This window comes from Linderina pennispora, assembly GCF_002104995.1.
Source record: "Linderina pennispora strain ATCC 12442 chromosome Unknown DL89scaffold_1, whole genome shotgun sequence".
NCBI lineage: Eukaryota > Fungi > Kickxellomycota > Kickxellomycetes > Kickxellales > Kickxellaceae > Linderina > Linderina pennispora.
The window spans coordinates 2,149,868-2,174,245 of record NW_024468249.1 but is presented as its reverse complement, the minus strand read 5'-3'; the positions used below and the strand labels follow the sequence as shown (position 1 = coordinate 2,174,245).

The following is a 24,378-nucleotide window of genomic DNA, read 5'->3' as shown; positions in this document are numbered from 1 at the left end:
GCGTGTGTGTATTGAAATGACTAGAGTTGAGGAAGGCAAAGGTAGAAAATGTTACAGGCATACATGATCCGTCCAAGTTTTTTTTTCTTCGTTGGCCATGATCGAAATCAGAATAAATCAGATCAGTGCACATCCTAGCGTTCAGTATGTACCAAGTTCGGCTACGAGGGCATAAACCTAGGTTATTGCCCGCTGGCGTTCGTCCTGGCCCACGTCACCCATTCCTTGAACAGCTTCTCGCGTGTGTCCGTCTGCTTGTCGGACTCGACGATCTCGCACTGGACCAGCAGCTGCTTCATAGTGTTAACTAGGCCGACTGCCTGATCAAGCCGTTCCTGCATCTGCTTTGCCTCAGTGGTAGGCGTGGTGTACTTGGAATCCAGCTATCTGTGCTTCGACCGGCAGCGGCCCGCTGGTCTGTGGGCAGGTATCCACGCCCTCTACATGCATAACCCAGGGCAGAATTGACCTGATTTTGTCGCGCATATCGTAGGGAAGTGCCTCCTTGAAGGTGTTCCAATGTACAAGAATAATTGTGAGCATGACCGTGCACGACCTCCATGGCGGCGGTGCAAAGTGCCGCTGCAGCACATCCTGCCATGTCTCTGCGTATGTCCCGGCCAACTTACTCGACAACCGCTTCACTAACAGCCTGGTGCAATCCACAGGTATCGCTGTACGTGAACTTTGTGACCTCGCGCGAGACCCCAATGGCTGTCCGACTGGTAATGCTGTTCCTCTTGGCAGCCTCCTGCTGCTGTCTCTGGTATGTCATCCAGATACACTACCACTGACCCATCGGCATTCTTCACTGTCCTCGGCGAAGCCTGCACAGCTGCTGGAGGCCTCCATGCAGCGACTGGTGTAGCAGGTGGGATAAGGCTTGCGCATGCTGCTGCGGTGTAGCTACTGGCGCAACAGGCGGGTAAATAGGAGCATGCGGTTGTGGACTTGGATCCAGAGCCGCCTTGGGGCTACTTGTAACCAGCATCTCGACATCGACCTTCCATGCCCCCGTCGTCCTCGCTATCTGAATCCTGGATGACAATAGGTGCCTGCTGTTGCTGTCCGCTGCGGACACAAACCACTAATTATCGCTGCAAATGATCCATCAGCGGCATACTGTCCGTTTGTGACGTGGTTTGCCCAAATCCTAAACCGAAATCCAAATCCCCTGATTCGGTACAAACGATGCCGGGTCTCCCGATCTACGCTGCTTTTTGAATGAGTTTGCATCGCTATCCCTCACATCGTCAATTGGGCCACTAGCAGCGCCAAATGAAGGCCCAAAGCTCTGTGGTTGTGGTGGCTGGTAGCTGATTACAGGCAATGTCGGGAGAGTTGTGCCTGCACGCAGTCGGCTCTTTGGCACTGCCAACTTCCTCCGGCTTGCCACTGCTCTCTCCGATACTGCCTGAGCACTTGGTGGCTGCGAATGTGGGGGAGAGTCGGGAATAACAATCGGCTCTATCGACACCTGCTCCTTCCGACGCAGCGATGAGGTATTCTCTCCCGAGCACCTGGCAATCGCATCCACCAGCCCTGCCGCCGTGCCTGTCCAGTCGCCGCACGTAGCGCATCCGTTGATTCGTGCCTTGACGTTCATGTTTCGGTCGCGCGACAGGATCGTAACGGGCAGCCCAAACTTCTCCATAAAGTACAAGCAGCAATCCAGGATCTGGTCATCATTCACAGTCTCGATCCTTCAGCGACTCTGAGCGCTTCTGCCCGCGCAGTGCACTGCCTACTCGCCCCAGCTCCTGCTCAAAGTACCGGATCGCCTCACGCGCCAGGAACGACGTGCTGCCCACTTGTCCGTTTGAAGTCATCTTCGACTTGTGCGCTGTCTTCAGTCCATCCAGCTCCTGCACTACCACCCAGGGGACCACAATGACGAGCTTGTGCTGCAGTGCAATCGATGCCAGAGACTTGATTAGGTCGAGGCTGCTCAGGAGGTAGTTTAGTGTCGATGACTGCTATCATTGCTGCCTTGTCCAGCACGTCGCCATGCACGCGTGACACTGTATGTGCGCTGGCTGTAAACACTGTCCTTGGGCTTGGCCGTGCAGGTCTCGCACTGCCATACCGCCCATTCAAATACTGCTCCCGGAGCGAAGTTCCTGCGCTCGATGTCTGTGCTGTTTGCTGCTCGTGCTGTTGGTGCTGCGGGCGCCGTGGCCCGTCTGTATATGCTGGCGGCCACATGTAGTGTCACATTAACTGGAAATTCTAAAGTTTAAATGCTGGACCAAGCGAAGAAAGCGTCAGCACTATAAAATTCCGGCTGCTGCCCAGGGGTTTTGATCTTGCATCGAGCTGAAATTACCGTCCCTCGATCACCGCCAGCTCCTAATAGTTTTCTTCTGGTCAGTCACATGGTGCAGTGGTCATGTGGAGAGGGCACTCTCGCAATGGTGATCCACCACTATATCTTCCCACACGTACACAGATATAAATTGCTTTCAGACATCTTTCCCCAGTCACATAAAGTTTTCTTACTCTCCTTTTTCCAAGTTAATTCTTCCTTTTTTGTTTTCTCATATTCACGCCCCTTCCTCAGCCAGCCATGGACGCTCCAGGAACCAATTCTATCAACGGCGCTGCGTTCAACGTGCTAAACTCCATCATCGGCTCCGGGATCATATGCTTGCCTATAGCGCTAAAGAACGCTGGCCTTGTAGCCGGTATCCTGCTCCTCATTCTGGTCGGCATGATATCGCAGTTCACGACATATACGCTGGTGTTCACTGGGAAGCGCACAAACGCCATGAGCTACTCTGAAGTAGCGCGCCAGGCGCTGGGCACCACCGGCTACCGCATTCTGAATGCCTCGCTGATATTCTCGATGCTGGGCGCACTGACTACCTATTTGATTATCGTCGGCGATATTCTGACGGCGCTACGCGAAGCATACCTGCCAGCACTCGCATGGGCCACTCGGTCAGCAACAATCATAGGCGTATCAGTTTCATGCATCTCGCCGTTCCTGTTTTTCAGGAACTCGGGCCCACTGGCCAAAATCTCCTGTCGTGTCAGTGTTTGCGCTTCCGCTTATTCTCGGGATTATCGCTGCGCGCGCACCAGTCTATGCGGCTGTTGCGCAGACAGACTACCCACTGGTGCTTGGCAGCAAGGTGTTCCCGGCCCTGGGCATGCTGAGCTTCTCGTTCTGCTCATCGCACGCCGCCTTCCAGAACTTCCTGGGCCTCGAGGTCCGGTCTTTGCAGAACTGGCGCAAATGCACTATGATTGCAACGTGGGCGGCACTAGTGATCTGCTGCAGCTTCGCAGTCATCGGGCTGATGAGCTTTGGGTCGGGCGTGCAGGCAAACATATTCCAGAACTTCCCGCAGAACGACCCGTATGTCAATGTTGCGCGCCTGCTGTTCTGCCTGACACTGGTTCTGACCTTCCCGCTGACGTTCTATCCGGCCCGAGACACGCTGACGCACATGCTGCACATTGACCAGCCGCAGCTGGCCCGGCTGTCCACGCGCGAGATGGTGTGCTCGCTGACACTCTTCGGCTTGGTCATTGCTGCTGCCACACAGTGCACGGACCTGGGCATGGCTTATGAGCTGGTTGGCGCTGCCACTGCGACTGTCATTGGCTTTGTATTCCCATCCCTGATCTTCCTGTGGTCCGGCTCGGATCTGACCGTGGCCAAGGTGCTCGTCTCTCGGCCGGTGGCCAGCCTGCTGCCGCTGATTGAGCGCACCAAGGACACTGACGAGGACAACATTGCCCAGGGAAGACAGTCGGTGACGCTGTGGAGTGTGGGCTGGTTTGTATTTTACTTTGGGATCACCGTCTTCTTCGTCGGTACCTACTCTATCATTCATAGATAACCTCTGGCCTCTGCTAGAGACCTGGCCATTTGACATGTCTAAATAGATTGCGTGTAATACTAGATGCATGATTAGCATTAAACAAACCTGTGCTACACTGCCCAAGAACGGCGCTTTTTAGCATCGGTTACCTCTGCTACTGGTGAATGGACAGCCGAGACTAAATAATGGTGGATTTGTAAATAGAAATTCTGGTATTACTGGGAATGTATGGAAACTAATAGCATGCTTAGTGGATGTGGTGAGAAATGCCCTCCTCGATCTTGTGAGAGTCACCGGTCTCGTCTTCTCTCCATTCACTGTTGTTCTCCTCCTCACGCTTCAGGCTCGGGTCCATAGCAGGCCCACTTGCCTTCCCAACGACCATGAGGCGGGTACTGGCCCTCCCAGCGGGCAATGACGCAGGCGGCAAGGCAGTTGCCCATGACATTGACACCAGTTCTGGCCATGTCCAGGAAGGCATCGACGCCGAGGATCAGTGCCAGCGCATCGTTCGGGAATGTCAAAGTTGCCGATGGCCGCGCTGAGCACGACAAAGGACGCACGCGGGATCGCTGCAACGCCCTTCGATGTGAGCATCAGTGTCAGCATCAGCACAACCTGCTTGCTAACCGACAGATGCGTGTCCGTGGCCTGGGCACAGAAGATCGCCGCCAGACTCAGGTACAAGCTGGTGCCGTCGAGGTTGAAGCTGTAGCCGGTGGGGATCACGAAACCAACAATGTTCTTTGGGATGCCCATGGCCTCCAGGTTCTCCATGGCCTTGGGCAGTGCCGACTCGGACGAGGCCGTCGAGAAGGCGATGAGGAACGGCTGCCAGATGGTGCGGAAGAAGATCTTGACCGGCACCTTGAACAGCAGCATGATTGGAATCAGGACGATAATGACGAAGATGGCCAGCGTGCCGTACAGAGTGCCGACAAGCTTGCCAAGAGAAATAAGCACCTTGAGGCCGTTCTTGCCGACTGTGGCGGCAATCGAGCAACCGATACCGATGGGCGCATAGTTCATGACCAATGCAGTGACGCCAAACATGATCTTCGACAGGGAGGTGAGGAACCGCAGCATCGGAACCTTGTACTCGGCAACTTTGATGCGGCAAATGGCGACAGCAAACATCAGCGAGCAGAACACAATCTGCAGAATCTCACCGTCAGAGGCAGCCTGGAAGAACGACTTTGGGATGATCTTGAACAGCTCGCCGTCCCAGGTAATCGGACTGCCTGCAGTCGTATTAGCCTTGCTGTCGGTATCAATCTTGACGCCCTTGCCCGGCTTAATGGCGTTGACCATCAGGAGGCCGAGGAGGATTGCTAGCGTCGACACGACCTCAAAGTAGATGAGCGACTTGATCGCCAGCCGGACCGACAGTGAACAGGTCATCGCCGTGCCCAGCAATTCCGACGACGAGCGTGGAGAAAATGAGCGGTACGACCAGCGTCTGGATCATGCGCAGAAAGGCATCTGCCAGCGGCTTAATCTCGACCGAAAAGTCGGGGGCAAAATTGCCTACGATAATGCCCAGGACGAGGCCAAGCAGAATCCACATTGTCAGGTTGGTCTTGCGCAGGTACTTCCACACAAACCGGGACGGTGGAGCAAGCTTGCGCTTTGTGCTGGCCGCCATGCGCGACCACGCCGAGGGCTTCTCATCATCGGCTTCAATAACAGCTGCCGGCTCGGCAACAGGGAGTTCCCGGTGTACAGACTGAATAGAGTGGGGGCGTGATGATCCAGCAGCCATGGCTCTACTGTGTCGGTGACAGAATTATATGTAGAAGAGCGAAGGTGCAAAATAGAAAAAGGAAGAGGCAAGAGAGCGTGCTCCTTTCAATCCTCTCTTTCGTGACTGGACAGGCAAATCGGCGGTGTTGGCCTCGTGTCTCTTTTTGTTTGTAGTGAGGCGCTATGAAACAGCGGGTGGCGCGATGTGGGGAGCAGAGTAAGAGATGAACAGGATGACGATGGGCAGCGACGGCAGCTGGAGTGCGGCTAGAGTCTCTTTCAGAGAACAAAAACGGTGCAGGGCAGAGTAAATGGGAGGAGATACCCTGGAGCTCAAGGAAACGAGGGGCAGCCACGCCTATTTATACCGAAACGGCCGGCTGCAATGCGATTTGGACCAGTGCCCCTATCCCCCTCTCCCTCAGCATCCAAGTCGTTCTTTTGGGATTTAGACGGACGCCTGCCATGCAAACGATGCACGGAACGAACATCCTGTGCAAACATTGTGTGAGAACGCTGAGAAAATTCAGCACACAAGATGCCACCTGCACGTCAAATTGCATGAATGAGCCTAGCGTACAGGCTTTTGCGCTATCTCTTTCTCTCTTTTCCTCGGCAGAGTCTGGCGCCCGCCTTTCCAAATGCGACCAAAAAGCGAGAATTTTGTTGAACGATGGCCTAGCCGAAGAAATTTTTTCCCAGACCGTTTGGCTGAGAATGGCAGGAGAGAGCAGATAGATAGCCCCGATTCTTTATATCTGTCTGTGCGACAGCTGCCAACCTATTAGGCCATATTTAGTCCACCATTAGCTGCCTGTAGTCCTAGGTGAGGAATTTCGGCAATGTGCAGACATGTGCCTACTCGCTTTCGGATAGTGTTCTAGAAAGTCACATACTGCGAAAATGGCAGGGATCGGCCGCGCCGAAAGATAGATCGACATGCGGCAGCTTCGTTTTGCGAAACGCAGCAGTGGGAGACAGGGGCAATCGTGCCGTTTCCATTCGTCCGGGAGCACCGCATAATCGAGCCAAACATTGAGGAACTCGCGAACCATCTGTAGGTTGGATGGTGATTCCAAAAGCACGCGACGCAGGTGCCTCCCATGCTGCTGGCAAATGATGGCTGTCTCGTCCGGCTTTGGCAGCCGTTCATAGAGGATGGCACACACTCGATTCGCTCATTTCGCTGATGTCGCGCGCGGTGGATGTGAGGGCGTCTGGCCGTGCTTTGCTGAATTGGCCGTATTAACAGCAGTAATGTGGCCGGGCCAGAAAACATTCAAACAAACACGCAGGCGCAGTGAGGCACAGCAGTGGCAATCGCTCTGCACAATGGTGCAGCGATTTGGCGACACCGTGCGTTTGAACTGGTTCAGCACCAAGCTGCCAGGATGATGCAACGACAATGCAACGACGTGTAATCATACATGAATCTTTTCAGAGCACGTCTGTTTTTTTTATTTGGGAGATTCCGAGCACTACCTCGGGCAGTATCCGGAAATGCAGGTGGGCATGATGGTTTCAGCACCTCGTGGACACTAGCTGTGCTTATCGTGCCAAAGAAAAATCCAGAAACCAAGCATGGCTACGATTTACCAATGAATGTGTAGGCGCTGGCCCAGAAAGATGCAGGACAGCCAAGCGACTCCAGCGAGCAAAATCCCCGCAGGCTCTGTGCACAGCTGTGTCGGCCAGGACTGTGCTACTGAGCATCCCATGCATTTCCCCGCTGTTGCGCTTTCATGTCTTGGATGCAGACAGGATCATGCTACACACTGCAGGCGCATTCCACAAATATCATTGCTCAACAGAAAAATAGCAGGGAACCTCGCTCAAGTCCTAGCAATCGGCCATGCTCATTGAGGGTGAGGGATAAGGGCGGGAATATTTTGACCTGAATTACAAAGGCGGCATTAGAAAGAGAATACAAGGGGAAGGGTATGCGCAGACATGGCTGGCTTCGAGGGCCGGTTTGCCCCTTTGCTCAGCTTTGCTGCTCACGCGGGTTGCGGCGCAGGACAAAGTTGACTATTCTGTCGGTGATTCCAGGCGTGTAGGGGAAGATCTCGATCTCGCCGCTGCGCTCCATCTCAAGCAGCGTGCCGCTCGAAACATCAGCTTCGTCAAGCCGGACAACCTTGGTCTTCTTGAAGAACTTCCAGCCGAGCCACATAATGACAAATAGCGGCAGCGCAATGTAGGTTGAGAAGAAGCTCAGGGCATCGAACTTGGGCGTAAATGTGCCATAGCCCTGGCCAACAATGATGACAGCCAGCAGGCAGCATGCGTAGATGGGGCCGAACGGATAGAATGCGGCACGATACGGCAGATCCTTGATATCGAAGCCCTGGCGCACATACGCCATGCGGAAGCGCCAGTGGGACAGGGACAGACCCAGCCAGAAGAGGAAACCAGTGACACCGCTGATGTTGACAAGGAAGACATAGACTTCCTTGTTACCAATGAACGAAAGGACCAAGCAGGACGCACGACCAGAATGTGGTGAAGATCAGGGCCCAGATCGGAACACCACCCTTGGTAACTCGGCAGAAGATACGTGGTGCCTTGCCCTCCTTGGCCATATTCCACAGGACACGCGTGCAGGCGTAAAGTCCCGAATTGCCAGCGGATAGAACGGTGATCAGCACAACTGCATTCATGACGTGGGCAGCCCACTTTGCACCGGCAAGATCGAACACCAGAGTAAACGGCGAAATGGCAATATCCTCAACACCGCCTGACTTGGCGAGACGCTCGTCGTCCCATTTAATAAGCAGGCCGAACAACCATGATAGCCAGGATATAAAACAGAAGAATACGCCAGAACACGGAGCGGATTGCGCGCGGCACATCACGGCGCGGGTTGGCTGACTCACCAACAGTGACACCGACGATCTCAGTTCCCTGGAACGAGAAGGCAGCGGTAATGCAGGCCTTCAGGATGCCGACAATGTGGTCGTTGGAACGGCGCTCCCTCGACATGCCACATCTCGCTACCGTAGTGGTGATTGCCAAGGACGCCCGTGATGGTCAGGATTCCGACAATGATGACGATGACAACAGCAAGCACCTTGATCATAGCGAAATAGTACTCGGCCTCACCGTACCCCCTGACCGAGATGGCGTTGATGGCGAACATGATGACCATAGCAACGAGACTCCAGACGATACCGTTCAGATTCGGCAGCCAGAACTTGACGATGAGACCACATGCGACGAGTTCCGAGCCGACCGTGAGCATCCACGACAGCCAGTAGTTCCAGCCAAAGGCAAAGCCGAGCGCCGGATCTAGAAAGCGGGTGGCGAAGTGGTTGAAAGGATCAGAGACTGGAATGAACGTCGAGACTTCACCCAGCGATGTGCACACAAAGTATACCATGGTGCCGATCAAAATATAGGCGATGAGCGAGCCTGCCGGTCCAGCTACGGCCAGTGTTGTTCCGCTTCCGAGGAACAGGCCGGTTCCAATTGTGCCACCGATAGCAATCATTCCCATGTGACGGCTCTTCAGGGAGCGCTTCAGCTTGCGGTTGTGGCTGTCGACGGCCGCATCCTCGACCTGGATGCCCTCCTTGGCGATGTACTCGTCAGACCCTTCTGTCGGGTACAGGCGGGGCGCGGACTCGTCTATGTAGCTCTTTTCGTGGTACTGGTCCATTTTTGAGGTGGTAGATTATGTTGAAAGTCAATATGGACGTTTGGAATAACAAAGCGAAGGGGCCAGAAACTAGTGAGTGCACCAGGAAAGTAGCCTTGCAGCCGTGGCTAGAAGTAGAGATATGGTCTTGAAGGCGTGAAACAGAGATGCAGTATCACTACCTCGAGAGGTCTATTAAAGGCAGGAAGGCAAACTGAATAAAAATGGAGAGAAAAATTGGACTCACAGATGGGGGCTGCTCGAACGCTGTCAATGAAGGGTGCGCACAGCATTTTAAATCAGCCGCTGTCATAAAGAGGGCGGCCATGTCTGTGCCAAACATCCTCCCCTGTCTCCCACCAGATTTGCGGTTGTTAGCGAGGATAACAGACGAATCGGGGTGCCCAGGGGCTGCTACTGGATGGGGGATGGCCTAGGGCGGCGATCGACGGCAGCCGGTCGACAGGAGGCACATACATCGTTTCATACACAGCACTCCAAACGAGATGGCAGGATCACTGCGCGCGGAGGCCTGGGTGTGCGGTTGAGTACTATCCTGGTCCACTGATTTCGCCAGGCGGGCACTTTTCCTCCGCTCCTTCCTCTTCCTTTAAGAACGTCGACGAAGCCGGGCCAATGCTAGGCCGGCAGAGAATCACAATGCAAAGCATAAGCGCATGCATACATGTGACCGGCCGCGAGCTACTTGGGCACTTGTCGCCTCCAGGTACAGTGTGGGAGTATTTATTGGGCGTGAGGATTTGCTTTCTCGTCATGGGCTAGGATGAGCGATTGCCCTCCGAGGTCCAGCTCGCGCATATGCAGCGGATGAGCACAGGCGCCCTTGTCTCTACAGCGCCAAGGCTGGTGGCGCTCGCGCTTCTGCCCAGCCGCCCCTGCCGATGACGGCACTGACTCTGGCGTATCGGAACTGCGCTAGGTGCAGTTTCGGGGAGGCGGGTGTGGCAGAGCCTGCAGTTGCGGGGGCAGCTGAGATGCAAATGGGATAATTGCTGGATGCCGATCGTGCCGCTCGCATTGAGCCAGCCAGCAGCCGCAGCAGCCAGCCAGCCCAACAGCAGGCCGCCCGCCAAGACATGTGTGCTCCTTCAAGCGGCTGCTATCGGCGCCAATCGCCAATGGACATGGATGCGCGCTTTTGTTGGCTTCTCCCCCCATCCCGGCTTCTCCCCCGCGCAGCTAAAAATAATGGAACATTTGCAAAACATCCGAGCTGGAAAAAGGAATGCCGGTGCCTGTACTTGCTGTCATGCGCTATCTTCTTCCCGATTTGCACTCTGCATTGGTTGCACAGGCGAATATGTGCTTTCCCACCACGAAATCCTGTCCCATGACACAGACTACCTGCTGGCGATCTTGGCCACATGACCACATGTCTACCTTTTATCCCACGCGCTCTGCAGCAGCCAAACGACCACAGCTCGCCTGGCTAATGCATACCAAGACACAAAAACTATAAAGCAAGGCACCCCTCCTCCTGTTTTCGGTGGACTGTGCGGGCCGTCGCTTCTGCAGCAAGACAGAATCCGCTCATCTAACATGCATATGCGCGGCCAAGAGCTTGAGGCGATGCACGCTTCCATTCGAACGTCACAACAATCCTGCAGTTGCACCCAGGCAGGCGGCATTTGCTTGATACGCGTGTGAACAGCGAAAAGTATAAGTCGGGACACATCACCGCTCTGCTCCTGGATTCCGCAGCTTGTGCACTGTGGTATGGTCTGTGTATGAAAATGCAGCATCACAGCTTTCCAGAGGCAGAAAACAGAGGCTGGGGGTCAGTAGTGAGTCACAGCGTCCACTTTTGGGCTGTGATCTTTCAACTGGATCCAAATTTCAAGGACCTGGGATTGGACCATGATATCAGGTACCAGTCCCAGGCACCGATAAATGGATATACCAAATCAGGAACCGGGGGCTCCGATAGGCACCATACCACACCCCGATTTCCCAATGCAGCCATGTCAGGCAATCTCTGGAGACCAACGCTGACATTTTCCAAGGCCTTTTTTTTTTTTTGGATTTCTGTTTAGACTGCTCTCCTGCACAAACCATGCTTCGCTCACGACTATTCTCTTCAACGCAGCCATTCGCTCGTGCATATTCGTCGTTCCCTCTGAGCAGACCGAGCTGGAGCGTCGGCACGCTCCTGGAAAAACCCACCAACGCTGCTGGGCACGAAGGCGCCAGTGACGATCCATTGGACGCCAAGGGCATCCAGCACCTGTACAACCTCGCTGGTCTACGCATGCCTGACCCGACACAGAAAGCGGCAGAGTTTGGCCGCCTGTCAAAGGATGCACACCAGCTGAGGGACTTTTTGAGCCATATCCAGGCTGCGGCCAGGACAGAGGACCTGTCCGGTGTCGAGCCTCTGGTGCGCATTGCCGAGCCGATAGAGTTTTCTGTCGATTCGCCAGACGCTGGTCTGGATCATTCGTCTAAACCGTCAGACAGGCTTGGGCGCAAGGTGCTGCAGACTGCGTCGAGATCAAGTGGCGACTACCTGATTGTTGAAGAATAGCCGGAGTGAACTTATTTAACACGAAAGATATTCGCAAGCAATTAGTTTGTAAGATACGAGCTGTGCAGCATCTGCATAATGTGCCGAACGTAGTGGTAATCAGATCCAAGAACAGCTTCGAGCAGCGAGAATTTGGACGAGAAGCGCATTCTGATGTCGGATGCAATGCGGGCAGCCCGCCGTCTCTGGCTGGGTCTGAGCACCTGGAACCTGTCAATCTTGTGCAGGATGATTTCACGGATATCGAGCGGCAGCTGGGCAAAGCCGACCTCTGACACAGAGCTGTCTTGGGCCGGCCTCGAATACAGGATGATGCGACCCCGGGCAACCATCAGCAGGGGAGCCGTGTAGCGCTCAATAGCCAGCGTCGTGTTGCGGGTAATTGCCCGCTCCAGACTATCCCACACGCTGCTCCAGCCGTCGAACGGCATGTCGGCGTTGATCCGCAGGATGTGCTGGTTGGCCCGGCACCCATGGCTCAGGACTGTGTAGCCCTCCTTGGTTATCTGGCTGTTGTGTCGCATCGACAGGCTGATCAGCGCTGTGGCCTGCTTTGACGTCGACTCCAGCGTCTGACCCATGGTTGCCATCGACCTATCCGTAATGTCGATGTGGTTGATGTGTAGGTATAGTAAGTGCCCGTTCTCACGCAGTCCCTGGCACAGCACCTCGACACCGTCGTCGCGAATTGGGTTTGCCGAAAGAACCAGCGACAGGAGTCCGCCCTGCTCGCTGCTAGTCATGGGGCGGCACAGGTAATCCCGCACTGCCTCGGCGCCCGTGTGGTCGATGAAATTGCCAGTCAGATCGAGGTGCTGCAGTGTCGAATTTCTGTGGAGGCTGGCAAACAGCAGCTGGCAGCCCTCGCCAAAGATGTTGTTGCGGGCAAATGACAGACGCACCAGCGACTTGTTGGTCTCGAGCATCTGGCCCACGGCGCGGCTCCCGGCTCCCTCAAAGCGGTTCATGTCAAGAACCAGCGACTTGAGGCGGACCTGCGGAGATTCGATGATGGCACGCATCAGCGCCTGAGCGCCATCGGCAGCGATCTGATTGCTGCTGACATCCAGATGCTCGAGCTTTTCAGCCGACGTCCTGATATACTGCGCAACATGGTGGGCACCGGCCGACTGCAGCAGGTTGCTGGTAATAATGAGCGACTGGATCTGCGGGCACCCACGTGCCAGACCCGTCAGAATGCTGGCAGTCCCCTTGGCGCCAATGACGTTGCCGTTAACACTGAGCCTGCGCAGGTACGGCTGCTGCTCGACGACCTCGCCGAGCCACTCGCAGCGCTTGTCGGTAAGCCCCATCTGCACAAACTCCATCGAATACAGACCCATGGGCGCCGTGTCGAGCTCGTCGAAGGCCGGCTGGGGAGGGTGTGCGGCGTCACTCCACTCGGCGAATTGCGCTGTATTGCCTGCTGCCTGTGCGCCATATGCATAAGCCTTATTGCCTCCGCCTGCCGCTGCGAGCGCCTGGTGGTTGACCAAAAGTGGCTGTGAGAACGTCTCACCCATCATCGACAAGGCGGAAAACATGATTTTCCGCCCGGGCTCCGTGAACGCGCAGGAGTTCATGGACAGGTGACGGCAGCGGCATTGCGGCGAGAGCAGAACCATCGCCAGCACCCGCGCCGTTGTTTCATCAATCGATAGCCGCGACAGCCGCAGCGTGCAGAACGATCGGTGCAGGATCTGCCGGTGCTGCGGGTTGTTCAGCAGGCTCTTCAGCTCGCGCACAGGCGGCAGATGCGCATAGTCGCCTTGGAGGATGCGCCCAACAACGGCCCGCACTGCCGCCTCGCTGTGGATGTCGACGTGAACCACGCTGCTATCGGCAGAGCTAAGCTCCCGTACACTCACTGCCATTGTGCTGCGGCTGTGCCTGCCGCCGTTGGTCATGTTGAAGAGCGCTGACATGTATACATCCATCGGTAGGTGGGCAAGCTTCCCGTCGTTGTGTTGAAAAAGCGGTGAGTTTGGATAGTAGAGACCCAAGCGATTGGATAGTCAAGAGGTACAAGAGGGCTATGTAAGAGAAGTCTGGCGTGCGAGCAAATATTGGAACAATGGTGTGCATTGCAGAGACAAGAGCAGGCAGCAACAACGCAGCCTATCACCTAAGAAGCAGTTTCCAGAAAAGGCTCCTGTTATCAGAGCGATAGTGGCAGCTAAGCCTTGCATGCATGCTGGCAGAGGTCACGCACCACTGCAGGCAAGGAAGGAGGCACGCTTCAGAAAAATGTGAATGCGAAGGCAGGCAGCACTTTGGAGGACGATTGCACCAAGGCGCTTGATTGGCCTTCTGCCTTAGGTGTGGCATACGGCATAGCTTTACTATTTGTAACTAGTATCGCGCCATCCACCAACTGGTGGGCGGTCTAGTGGCTGCTATCAGCGCGCCAGCTTGAGGCTAGGTAGTAGGATAAAACAGGAAAAATATATTAATGCACAAAAGGGTAGGTAATAATAGTGGTAGCGGTAATGCTGGGGTATGTGTTGCAGACTGCTGTCTAGATCTTGTAGCCGTCGATCAAGGTCTCGAACGGAACGTAGATGTAAGGGAACACGTAGCAGACGGCCTTGTACTTGATTGGGATATCCTTCAGAACGCAGTAGTGTGCCATGAGCAGAACCACCAGGTATACGAGACCAAGCGAGGCAAACACATGCCACCAGGCGTGCAGCTGCATGTTGAATGGCAGCACCGACGTCGAGTCCTGGCCGTTGATGTACTGGCACAGGTTAGTGTCGATGAGCCAGACAGTGCCAGCAAGCGCATACCACTTGAGGCCGTGGAAAAACAGGCGGGAAATCTCGGGCATACCCGCGCGCTCAAGGTCGCGCTTGGCACGCCATGTCATATACAGCATCGCGATGCTGAACAGGTTGAAGGTGGTCTGGAAAACAACAAACTCGAGCTTACCACTGGTGCATGCGGTCATCACAGTGGTGAATGCGGTCCACGAGATCAGACCCCACTTGAACACCACCTGGTGCGATTTGAATTGCATTGCGACTGCCAGGTACAGCGAGATTGCAATGGCCCAGATCATCGGCAGCTCGTCAGCCATCTGCATCGAGTACTTTAGCGTCGCGTGGAACAGCCAGCTGCCGAGTCCAACCACTGTGATTGAGTGTCCGAGTGCCGTGAATCCCTTGTGGCCCGTCGGGTTCATGTACGCGCATGCCTCGCCTAGGATTACCATGGCCAGCGACGACCAGCTGTTGAAAAACTCGGCAATATATGGCGTCAGCTCATAGTTGGTCTCGCACCAGTCAATAGAGGCTGTGATGTCGCCCCAGTAGCCGCCAGCAAGAGCAGAGTCCATGGCTGTGCTTGTGGTATTGTATGTAAAAAAAAAAAAGTAACAAGTGAAGGAAAGCTTCAACAAAAGAGGGTAACTAAAAGGAGGGCGGAAGAGAGGTGAGGTAGGTTTAAAATCGCAGAAATGAGGGGAAGGGAGGGGGGGGAATAACTTTTGCAGCTAGCAGGATGGCCTGGATTCAGAGACGCACATTCCGCGGGCTAGTCTTTATACATGCCAGGAACTGGCACCTACACAGGATGGCCAAGCAATTTCAGAGCATGGTTGGCCGCCACAGTGCATTAACTATGAAGCAGCTGCAGACCACCAGCTTCTACTAGCATGTGAAGTCCCGAAGACATCCTTGCAGTCTTGTCTGCAGCGAATGGCATTGGATGCCACCCGCCATGGCAAATATGTTTCACAATGGGCAAACAAACAGCCTTGCGCTGCCCAATCGAATACGCGATATACTGCGGTTGCGTGAGCCAGCACTGCCGCCTCCACCCATCCCGCCCTCCGCAATCTCGTCGGTCAGCACATCTTGGGGAAGTAGTGTTCCGACTGGTTCGCGTCAGTTCCTCAACCCGCGAGACAGGTGTTTCCGCGTGCACTAAACATTGACTCACCGGGCTGGATGCTTGTAAACCGAGACCGCATGAGCCGCAGCTGTATGCCAAGTTGGTCCAAAGCCCTAGTGGTGCGTTACTGAGAAGGATATCTGCAGGTACTGTGGGCGACCCCGCTCGGTCTAGTGCTCGGTCCCGCTGCCCGGGGAATCGTCAGAGTCGACAAACTCCTCAAAATCCGAATCCGAATCCTCAGTGACATTGTCGGCCGAGTAGTGTGTGATTCTCAGTGACATGTCGTTCAGGTTTTGATCTCCGAGGATATGCCGCCATTCCTCGTCGTCGAAAGGATCGCAGGCAAACACTGTCAGTGAACGCAAAGCACCCATTCTTGCCAGTCCTTCCGCCAGAGAGATCCTGTTTCGACCGCCCCTCGTCCTCTGCGAATTGATATGCAGCGATACAACGTTGGTTCTGAGGCACTGCGGCATTGTATCTCTCCCGAACAGCGCTATGCTTGTATGCAGCGTGGGAACACATATCTTCAGCTGCTCGAGGTGCTTGAGCTGGTGAAGCACACTACTGAGCCCCTGTGCAAACTCACCTGCAGCATCATCCTCATTGTGCATATCATGCAGCAAGAATTCTATAAACTCGCAGTCAGCATTCAGTGACCTCAGGCCAGGGCACGCAGATGGGATTCGGACAAACAGGGCCATGAGCATGGTGCAGTATGCCATATCTAGAGCAACTAGCCGCGGCCACTCATAGGCACAAAAGTTGGTAAAGAACTCGACTGAACCCTGTTCTACCTTGCAGCTGAAGCCAAGAATCGCAAGGTACGGTAGGCGCTGAGGAGTGATATACTCAGCAATGAAGTCCCTATCCACCACACATTCGCGCAGTGTCAGACTTGTAAGCCATGAGACTCCTTGCGGTGTGCCAGCCAGCTCCGGAGGTATCTCGAATATGGGCTTTAGAACAGTGACAGCGAACGGGGCTGCAGTAGACAGTGAAACAAGCTGTAGCTGATGCGGCTCCGGGATCGCTCCAATTAGGCCAGCCAGGTCGACCGGCAGCGATGACATATCCATCAGACTCAGCTCACGCATACTACAGCCGGCCAGCGCAGTGCGGACCGACTCCACTGGGAGCCGCACACCAGCTATATGAAGCTCGGACAGGGTGTTCATTCCAGCCAAATGTTCCAAATCAATTGGGGACGTCGGAATACCTGGCACATTATCGCGGCAGCTCAGCGCTAGATGGCGCAGTCGGCGAGATAGGCTGCGCTGTGGATTTGCGGCATGGGAGAACAAATACGCCAAGTAGCTGGCACTTGCATGGCTGCAGTCGAGCGTATCGAGCTCGAGCTCGTTGATCAGTGGGCAGTACTCACAGATTGCGTTGAACATTGCAAGGTCAGCCTGGCGATTCAAGCTGCTGTCACTGAGTTCCAGGCACAGGAACCGCACTAGCGACCCATGCCTGACCAACACATCAGGTATATGCACTTGGCCAGTCTTCTGGTCCACACATATGTACCACGTCTTGACCATTGAGTAGGGATCCTCGATGGCATAGTCCTCGCCATGGTTTCTAAGCTTTCGTCTTCCGATAAAACAGCGCCATATTGCAGGCGCACACACGCGACGCAGGTGTCGACAGCACATCGACAGGTTTATCAGTTGCTTCTGGGGGTGGTTCACATCGTAGACCGCATCATTTGATAGATAAAAGCTGATGTCGCGCAGCAGCTCGTTAGGAAGCAAAAGGATAGATGACATGATGAACTTTTGAGATACGTGCCAGAGACATTTGTGGATTCTTCAGAAACATCGCCTGTAGGACGGAAGTATTGCCCAAATGCACACAGTGGCTAACTTATGCATTCGATGAGTGATGAGTGGAAGGACTCTTAGGGAATAAACACTGGAAAGTCAAACATCACCTTAGCAGGAGTGGCTTTAGAGCTGTTTCCCCGTATGTGGATATGAATAGAATTGAAAGTAGCGGTTGATAGTAACCGCAGATGCCTGTTCCTGTTCCTCCCATCCCTGAGTTCAAAGCATGTAAAAATAGAGGGTCTTTGAAAGTGTTGGCTTGTCCTTCAGTCTCACAGGCCTACCTACTTTAATAAAGTAAAGATATGAAGAGCAGTTCTACTAGCACAGTATCAGCACAGCGGCTCTGGAAAACTCTGGGCCTGACAGCGCCTGCTCCCACTTGGACTTGTGCTTTGGGTTCTCTATTTCAATTACAACGCTCCGCAGCGCCTTCATTTTGGCTAGCCCGGTAGCAATGGCTTGCAGGTTGCTTTTGCCACCGTATCTTGCCACCTCCTCACTAAGTCGAAGCGATACCAGAGATTCCTTTAGCACACCTGGCATATTCGGTCCAAACAACTGGTCCAGCATTCGCTGAGATGTGAACGCCAGCTCCAGCAGCTGGAGCCGACTCAGCTTCTCCAGCATCTTCACAAAGTACCTCCCGATCCGGTGCTCAAACAAGGAATTGCCATCGTTTTCTAGCTCGCCAAATTCTGCAGCGATGCCGAGCGTGCGCAAGTTTGGACACATGTCACCGATTGCTGGCAACATCTTCATAGATATCACCGATCTGCTGAGGTCAAGCGAGTAGAGGTTCGGCCACTGATGTGTGCGGGAATAGTAGAGGAGCTTCTCGCAATCAATGGACTCGCAACCTGACATGTCTAGCAAGCGTAGGTACGGGAACCGCTTCGGGGTCAGATGCCCACCCAAAACAGCATCGTCCACACTAGCGCAGTTAGTTATGCGCAGGGTCGACAGGCATGAATACGTCCTTGTCTGTATCACTTAGCTCGGCTAGGGCTTGGGTCAGCGGCTGAAGGAGGCTCGAGGTGATAAACTCGTTATTGCCAACCGCAATATCCCGCAGCAGAAGCGGATCCTTGACTACAGATAGTATGGCATCTGGGTCGTCTCCGTCGCACTCGCTCTCTGAAAACATGGCAGTCTCGATAGACTTTCCTGCAAAGATCCTGCAAAGCAGCTTCTGAGATATTGCCACGCCTAGCGAACTGAAGTGCTTCAATAGAGGCAGCCGTGCCAAAACCTCAGCCAGCTCTGTATGTGGTGTATGATCCATATCAAATGCGTTTCGGATAACCATGGCTGAGTTGAGTCGGCGAAAAAGATTCGGCAGTTTTTGCTCTACCGCACCAAAGAACCGGGCAAAGTAATCAGTGGAGGCATCATCCAGCACATGCACAACAGCAGACAGAGCTGTGATTCCAGGACAGTGCTTTTGCAGCTCACAAAACATCGCCCAGTCGGCGTCAAAGCTGGGCTCGTCCAGACTGAAAGTGACCCTAAAGCTGCGAACAAAGCAGCCATATTTGATGAGGGCTTCTGGCACGGTCACTTCACCCGTTGATCTGTCATTGTTGACAAGCCATGACTTGGCCCCAGCTCTGTCATCATCGATCGTGTAGTCCTGGCTGTCGCTACTGGTCCGTCGGCGCATAATGAATTGGTGCCATATCGCTGGTGAGCAGGCGGCACGAAGCTGGCGGTTGCACATGGAAAAATTCAGCAGCTGTTGCTGCGGACGCCTTGCATTGTATGTGGGGTCGTCGCACAGGTAGAAGCTGATCTGCTTCAGCAACTCGTTTGGTAGGGTGAGCAGGTCGGATGCACTGTCCATGATAGGCAGTAGGGTGGCAGCTGAAGAGTGCAGAAAGGGAAGTGTATCTGTAATCTAACCTGCACAAAAAATTCCGAGCTAATATTTAGTTGAGGCAAACGTCGACTCGCGTTGTGGGGATGGGTCATGTGCTTTATTTAGAGATCGCAGTTCGTTTGAATCTGGCACAGCGTTGCAGCCAACTCTGCATCGCCCAGTCGCGGACCCTCCATTGATGTGACATATCCCTTGTACAATTCCGAGTATGCAATGTCTTCGCTGACATACGACCGTTCGCCATTGAGGCCATGAAGCGGGACCAGCTTGGTATGTGCGTGGTCAATCATTAGACCCTCGATGATGACTGCGCACCGGTCGACCTTTAATCCGCGACGGAGAACCTTGTCCACCTTTCTTTGTAAACAGCATTAGGTCTGTGTATACGCTGTCATCAAGCGCCAGGACGTCCGAATCGACATGCTGTTTGGGAATAACCACCGTAAAGCCAGGGGTGTTTGGGGAAATAGAAAGAAAGGCAATGTGCTTGGAGTCTTCTAGTACTGTGTGGCAAGGCTCGGAGCCGGCAACGATGTTGCAGAAAACGCAGCCCATCTTTGCAAAGCAGAAAAACTGTTAAATAGTGAAAAGCGCAATAATAATTGAAAAGAGCCAAGGAAGAAGGCAGGCGGCAGATCTGAAATGTGTGTGGATTTATAGTATGCATCAGCCAGATTACCATCAGTGGTTTTGAGATGCGCAACTCACTTGTGCAGATTGGCAGATACGCTGAGCAGATTATGTTGACAAGTTGGTACATGGAATTGCAGCTACATATTGGCGCTGGCATGAACTCTAGCAAGTGTTGTAGCCAGTTCCTGGCCGCTCTAGCGTGAGCAATTGATTGGACGAAACGTATCCTTCGTATTTTTCGAAAAATTGTGTTTTGCTTCCAGCAAACAACGTGCAGCCATTGAGGCCATTCGTCGACATTGCGGAGAGGAGCAATGTTGGTGACAAGGGCTGGAGGCACGAGGGCCGTCTGTCGAGTTTTGTCGGAGCTCTCTCTTGCTATAAGGTCGCTCGAGGGGCGACATGCTGTGCCCCGATTACTTGGCAACTGATACATCGCAATGTGGAGTGCTGGTGCTTTTCAGCGCTCGGCAATGGCATTGATGGCAACGGCATCCCAGAATCCTTCATTGAACGGACCTGAAGAGCAATCTGGATCGGTGTGTCTGATCACCAGTGTGGGATTTTGCGTACCGCTCAGGGCAACTGCGGCCAAATGATGTGCCCAACGTCGACTGCCGCAGCAGGAAAAAAACAGGGGCAGCCCAGAATGCAAGCAATCATCGTTTTGTGTCTCCGCTAGACAATTTTTGTTTTGCTGTTTTATAGTAATGTCGGAACACTTGATTGACAATTTGCCAGAGGAGCTGCTCATTCACATTCTGTCGCTGCTGGAGCCTAGCGAGCTGCGGCAGGCTGGGCGGGTGTGCCGCACCTGGCGCCGCATCGTGACTGATGACAGCTGTTGGCGACGCGCCTTTGCACGCACCTTCACACAGCGGCCCTTTGAGCGGCTGATGCCCAACCGCATGCCTGCCAAGGCAGGATCGTCCCAGAGCCTAGTGACCAGCGGACGCGGGAGTGCCAGCAGCTGGCAATTCGAGTACCTGCACCGGCAGAGGCTGATCAGGCAGTGGCAATCGATCGGCGGAAATGGACAGACCCGGCTGGAATACAACGTGCGGGCGAGCTCGGTCGACAAGGTGATTGTGAGCGAGAAATACGGGTGGGCGCTGGCAGTATCTATGGCGGGCAAGGTAGCGATAAGGAGCATGCCGATGACAGGCAAGGTATTTGCGCGCGATAACGACATACAGGACATCGTGTTTGCACTGCCACATGTCAGCGAACCTGGACACTGGATTGATCAGGGCCGCGCCAGTTCTCTGTCGACACGGATAGACAGGATTGTGTGGGGGTTCGATGACGGCGTGGTGACGGTTACCCATATCAACAAGTTTGGCAGGCTGCAGAGCCGAACAATTTCTAGGGGGTCACACGTGGGGCCAGTGCTTGGGTCTGCTGGGCCGCTGGATCAGCTAACACAGCACCAGCACGAATGGCCAGCCGCATACGATATAGCTGGCGATGACAGGGTTGTTGCCAGCGCTGGTGCTGACGGTGACGTGCGTGTTTGGTCCGAGGATACCGGTGACCTTGTCTGCGTCTTGCGTGGAGTATTTGGGACACCGCTTGTAAAGGTATCTTGGGCAGAAGGACTGCACTATGTTGTTGCTGCGAGCTCGTCAGGAGCTGTGTTTGTCTGGGACTTCGAGGAAGCAAAAATCGTGACTATGGAAACAGGCTACGATTACTCTGAGTCCGTGGATACCAGCGCACCTCCAGGTGACGTTTGAGAAGGTGCCCTGGCTTACACCAGCGCTTGGCGAGTACAGCAATGCGCGGTCCAAGCCAATATCAGTGTTTCCTATCCCTGGAGCCACAGGATCGGAGCCCCATTCCATTGTCGAACTAGTTGGCGACCCGTACAGAAAGTCCTTGATCATTGCCACCGAGAAGGGCGTTTGGCGCATGTCGATTGAGGGCGATGTTCTGGCAACATTCACTCCGCACCACCACCATCCGGATCTTCCATCCGGATTTGCCACGGTCAGCGCAGTGAGGTGGAATTCAGAAGACGGTAGCCGGCGTGTTCCTGGAATCTCGCGGGCACCGTCTAGATCTGAGTCGGATGTTGCGCTGAACAAATTGGCTGCAAACAGCGATCGGGCAGTCACCAAGGAGAGCAGCACCGTGCTGCGCCTAAACCTCTCACATGCGGCTCCGCCGTCAGCAATGTCGACGAACGAGGTCGAGACACGGTTGCTGCTGGTTGGCGATGCGGCAGGCAGCTTGTGGATGTTCGACTCGGACGCAACTGGGATTGCGACACCAATAAGGGCATGGCCGCGGCTGCACCGCTTCGCTGTTTCTGCACTGAGCATCAACGGATGCATGATTGTGTCGGCAGCACGCAATGGCCAGGTGTTTATTATCGACCCGCTTACTGGACAGCCTCTGCGGGCGATGCGCTGCCGTGGCGGTGGCCGAGGCGACCGCCGGAACAGACGCCGGCGAGAGCACCAACAACCAGGCGGACGATCACCCAGCAGCAGTTGCTGATCGCGGGCCGCGGCGTCTCGACCCGTGGTTCTGGTCGATCCACCCAGCGGTGATGAACAGCGAGACTCGCAACGACATATTCCTGGCGCAGCTGCTGGCCTCGCGGACATCCGAGCAGTGGGGATTCCAGCTACGCAACCGCACAGTGGATACACTGGACCGGACGCGTGCGGATAACAACGCAGACATACAAGAGTTTTTCCGTCGCTCGCAGTTCCTGCCCAACGTGGTGCATGCGTTCCCGACCCTGGTGTCAGACGTGGCCAGTGGCTACGGCTGGGTGGTCCTGGCTAACGGTACACGCCTGCAGACTGCCTTTGTGGGCCAGGGCGCCGGCTCACACAGCACTGCGCCAAGGCACAGGCCAGTCGGGCTCGGCTCGGCGCACTGCCTCAGCCCTCAACATGGAGGAGATGGAGCAGGAGGTGGAGGAGAGCCTTGAGGAGCTGCGCTTGGAGGCGGAGCTTGAGCGAGAGCGGCGGATATCCGAGTACGATCGCCGGCAGTACATTGATCGCGAGTTTGCTGGCCCGTCCGAGGAGCTAGGTCTGAACCAGGACGAGCAGCTGGAATATGCTCTGTGGCTTAGCTCGCAGGAGAGCAAGGCTGAGCCCAGTCACATTGCAAGCAAACAACCAGAGGGCAGTAGGCCGGACAATGGCCCGGTCGACAACTTTGTATTCGAGGACATGACCGAGGAAGAGCAGCTCGAGTACGCGCTGTTTCTGTCGCGGTCTGCATCCGAGGTGCCAGCACATGCGGCTGCAGAGCCGTCGGGCGGCATGCAGCGGAATTAGCGACATGTGCGGCTACCACTGATCCGTCCGCACGTACTACGAGCCTGGCGTCTAGCTGCTACCATGCCGAAGTCCGCAACTTTGTAGCGCTTTTTGGCAATGAATTGTTGGAATTTTCCACAACCAAACTCGAAACAACGAATTGTAGCCAAGAATCGGTTCTAGAACTGCTGGACCGTGTCGGCTGTGCCAAACTGGGAATCCAGAATGCAGCTGGGGTCTTGGCGCTCGCTATTATCCTCTGACTCTGGTTCATAGGCATTGGGAGATCCAGCAGTGTCTGGTGGGCGCATAGTGGTGGGATGTGACGTTCGCACCCGCTGCCAGCTTGGTCCAGCACACAAATTCTACCTTGCGGCATCGCCAGACGCGGCACTGTGCAGAGCCCCTCCCCAAACGCTAAGTGTGACCGCAAAAATTTCGGATCTCGGGTAACGTCGCTCTCAGGGCATGGGCTTTTTACCGAATTGGGACAATCCGGATCAACGACCGCTGGCTGTTTGTTTTTACCGTGCAAGCGATGAGGTTGTGCGTGCGAGAGGCTGTCTTGCAGGCTGCGGCGGGTGTCTGGAGCACTCGATGGGCAAGCAAAGGCATGTCCATGATCGCCTTTTGCTGTCGGGACCCAGGCGGATGTCTCAGAGCAAGGCGATACATGGCTGGCCACGGCCATTGGGTGCACCGCCAGCTACATATCCGCAATTTGCTCTGCACCGATCCCATGTTGGCAAAGCGCATGAACTGCGGCGGCGTAAACATGAATACAAAGCCCACTGGAGCCTTGCCGCCGAACTAGCGCAGGAGCCAACCATAGCCGGCATCCTGCACAAACACGCGGTCCAGAGAGTGTCGCAAAGGGAGCCATTCTTCTAACGCCGGCGATTACTATCACGAGTGTGCGCCTATTGACACAAAGTCCGCCCGCCGCGAGCGGTATGATCGTCATCGAGTCACTCTTGGGTCGTAGACCGCCGCTCGCGCAAGAGTCCGACGGAGGTATAAAATCGCCACAGTGCGGTTTCCCCTACCCTCTTCAATGCTCCCTTTCGTCGATTCCTAAGCCCACGTTGTAAACTACTCGTGCTC

General features: G+C 54.7%; 14 protein-coding genes across 14 annotated transcripts; 4 read left to right on the top strand and 10 right to left on the bottom strand.

Annotated features, from left to right (window-relative positions):
* Window positions 1-182: 182 nt before the first annotated feature.
* On the bottom strand, window positions 183-2,247 carry DL89DRAFT_320028 (uncharacterized protein; the record flags this gene model as incomplete). Its single annotated transcript, XM_040891179.1, has 9 exons — window positions 2,087-2,247; window positions 1,975-2,050; window positions 1,749-1,928; window positions 1,412-1,696; window positions 1,187-1,378; window positions 834-1,003; window positions 650-761; window positions 400-603; window positions 183-371 (listed from the first exon to the last, which is right to left on the bottom strand). The coding sequence occupies exons 1-9, from the start codon at window positions 2,203-2,205 to the stop codon at window positions 183-185; spliced, it is 1,527 nt and encodes a 508-aa protein (XP_040747736.1). The 5' UTR covers window positions 2,206-2,247.
* A 203-nt stretch (window positions 2,248-2,450) lies between these two features.
* On the top strand, window positions 2,451-4,001 carry DL89DRAFT_264377 (uncharacterized protein). Its single transcript, XM_040886222.1, has 2 exons — window positions 2,451-3,031; window positions 3,105-4,001. The coding sequence occupies exons 1-2, from the start codon at window positions 2,567-2,569 to the stop codon at window positions 3,846-3,848; spliced, it is 1,209 nt and encodes a 402-aa protein (XP_040747735.1). The 5' UTR covers window positions 2,451-2,566; the 3' UTR covers window positions 3,849-4,001.
* On the bottom strand, window positions 3,992-5,894 carry DL89DRAFT_264376 (SDF-domain-containing protein). The gene is made up of 4 exons (XM_040886221.1): window positions 5,218-5,894; window positions 4,394-5,195; window positions 4,197-4,371; window positions 3,992-4,174 (listed from the first exon to the last, which is right to left on the bottom strand). The coding sequence occupies exons 1-4, from the start codon at window positions 5,590-5,592 to the stop codon at window positions 4,078-4,080; spliced, it is 1,449 nt and encodes a 482-aa protein (XP_040747734.1). The 5' UTR covers window positions 5,593-5,894; the 3' UTR covers window positions 3,992-4,077.
* Window positions 5,895-6,382: 488 nt separating this feature from the next.
* Window positions 6,383-7,039, bottom strand: DL89DRAFT_18392 (uncharacterized protein). The gene has a single exon (XM_040883934.1). The coding sequence runs from the start codon at window positions 6,850-6,852 to the stop codon at window positions 6,454-6,456; it is 399 nt and encodes a 132-aa protein (XP_040747733.1). The 5' UTR covers window positions 6,853-7,039; the 3' UTR covers window positions 6,383-6,453.
* Window positions 7,040-7,557: 518 nt separating this feature from the next.
* On the bottom strand, window positions 7,558-9,231 carry DL89DRAFT_290057 (uncharacterized protein; the record flags this gene model as incomplete). Its single annotated transcript, XM_040890040.1, has 4 exons — window positions 7,558-8,025; window positions 8,060-8,314; window positions 8,361-8,543; window positions 8,593-9,231. 4 exons carry the CDS (start codon window positions 9,229-9,231, stop codon window positions 7,558-7,560), a joined length of 1,545 nt encoding a protein of 514 aa, XP_040747732.1.
* Window positions 9,232-9,704: 473 nt separating this feature from the next.
* Window positions 9,705-10,107, bottom strand: DL89DRAFT_18321 (uncharacterized protein). The gene has a single exon (XM_040883924.1). It carries the CDS (start codon window positions 9,984-9,986, stop codon window positions 9,762-9,764), a length of 225 nt encoding a protein of 74 aa, XP_040747731.1. The 5' UTR covers window positions 9,987-10,107; the 3' UTR covers window positions 9,705-9,761.
* Window positions 10,108-11,237: 1,130 nt separating this feature from the next.
* DL89DRAFT_264373 (uncharacterized protein) lies at window positions 11,238-11,778 on the top strand. Its single transcript, XM_040886220.1, has one exon. It carries the CDS (start codon window positions 11,285-11,287, stop codon window positions 11,753-11,755), a length of 471 nt encoding a protein of 156 aa, XP_040747730.1. The 5' UTR covers window positions 11,238-11,284; the 3' UTR covers window positions 11,756-11,778.
* DL89DRAFT_264372 (RNI-like protein) lies at window positions 11,299-13,858 on the bottom strand. Its single transcript, XM_040886219.1, has one exon. It carries the CDS (start codon window positions 13,660-13,662, stop codon window positions 11,797-11,799), a length of 1,866 nt encoding a protein of 621 aa, XP_040747729.1. The 5' UTR covers window positions 13,663-13,858; the 3' UTR covers window positions 11,299-11,796.
* A 523-nt stretch (window positions 13,859-14,381) lies between these two features.
* DL89DRAFT_203489 (alkaline phytoceramidase) lies at window positions 14,382-15,068 on the bottom strand (the record flags this gene model as incomplete). The annotated part of the gene is made up of 1 exon (XM_040884030.1): window positions 14,382-15,068. A coding segment is annotated over one exon (687 nt), but the record flags the coding sequence as incomplete, so codon positions are not given.
* Window positions 15,069-15,819: 751 nt separating this feature from the next.
* On the bottom strand, window positions 15,820-17,424 carry DL89DRAFT_254345 (uncharacterized protein; the record flags this gene model as incomplete). The annotated part of the gene is made up of 1 exon (XM_040885266.1): window positions 15,820-17,424. The coding sequence occupies one exon, from the start codon at window positions 17,422-17,424 to the stop codon at window positions 15,820-15,822; it is 1,605 nt and encodes a 534-aa protein (XP_040747727.1).
* Window positions 17,425-17,756: 332 nt separating this feature from the next.
* DL89DRAFT_264370 (uncharacterized protein) lies at window positions 17,757-19,383 on the bottom strand. Its single transcript, XM_040886218.1, has 2 exons — window positions 18,458-19,383; window positions 17,757-18,375 (listed from the first exon to the last, which is right to left on the bottom strand). Exons 1-2 carry the CDS (start codon window positions 19,322-19,324, stop codon window positions 17,803-17,805), a joined length of 1,440 nt encoding a protein of 479 aa, XP_040747726.1. The 5' UTR covers window positions 19,325-19,383; the 3' UTR covers window positions 17,757-17,802.
* On the bottom strand, window positions 19,372-19,978 carry DL89DRAFT_264369 (HIT-like protein). Its single transcript, XM_040886217.1, has 2 exons — window positions 19,748-19,978; window positions 19,372-19,713 (listed from the first exon to the last, which is right to left on the bottom strand). Exons 1-2 carry the CDS (start codon window positions 19,913-19,915, stop codon window positions 19,462-19,464), a joined length of 420 nt encoding a protein of 139 aa, XP_040747725.1. The 5' UTR covers window positions 19,916-19,978; the 3' UTR covers window positions 19,372-19,461.
* A 691-nt stretch (window positions 19,979-20,669) lies between these two features.
* Window positions 20,670-21,817, top strand: DL89DRAFT_18195 (uncharacterized protein). Its single transcript, XM_040883911.1, has one exon. The coding sequence runs from the start codon at window positions 20,704-20,706 to the stop codon at window positions 21,727-21,729; it is 1,026 nt and encodes a 341-aa protein (XP_040747724.1). The 5' UTR covers window positions 20,670-20,703; the 3' UTR covers window positions 21,730-21,817.
* DL89DRAFT_18231 (uncharacterized protein) lies at window positions 21,817-22,611 on the top strand. The gene has a single exon (XM_040883915.1). It carries the CDS (start codon window positions 21,905-21,907, stop codon window positions 22,493-22,495), a length of 591 nt encoding a protein of 196 aa, XP_040747723.1. The 5' UTR covers window positions 21,817-21,904; the 3' UTR covers window positions 22,496-22,611.
* Window positions 22,612-24,378: the final 1,767 nt, after the last annotated feature.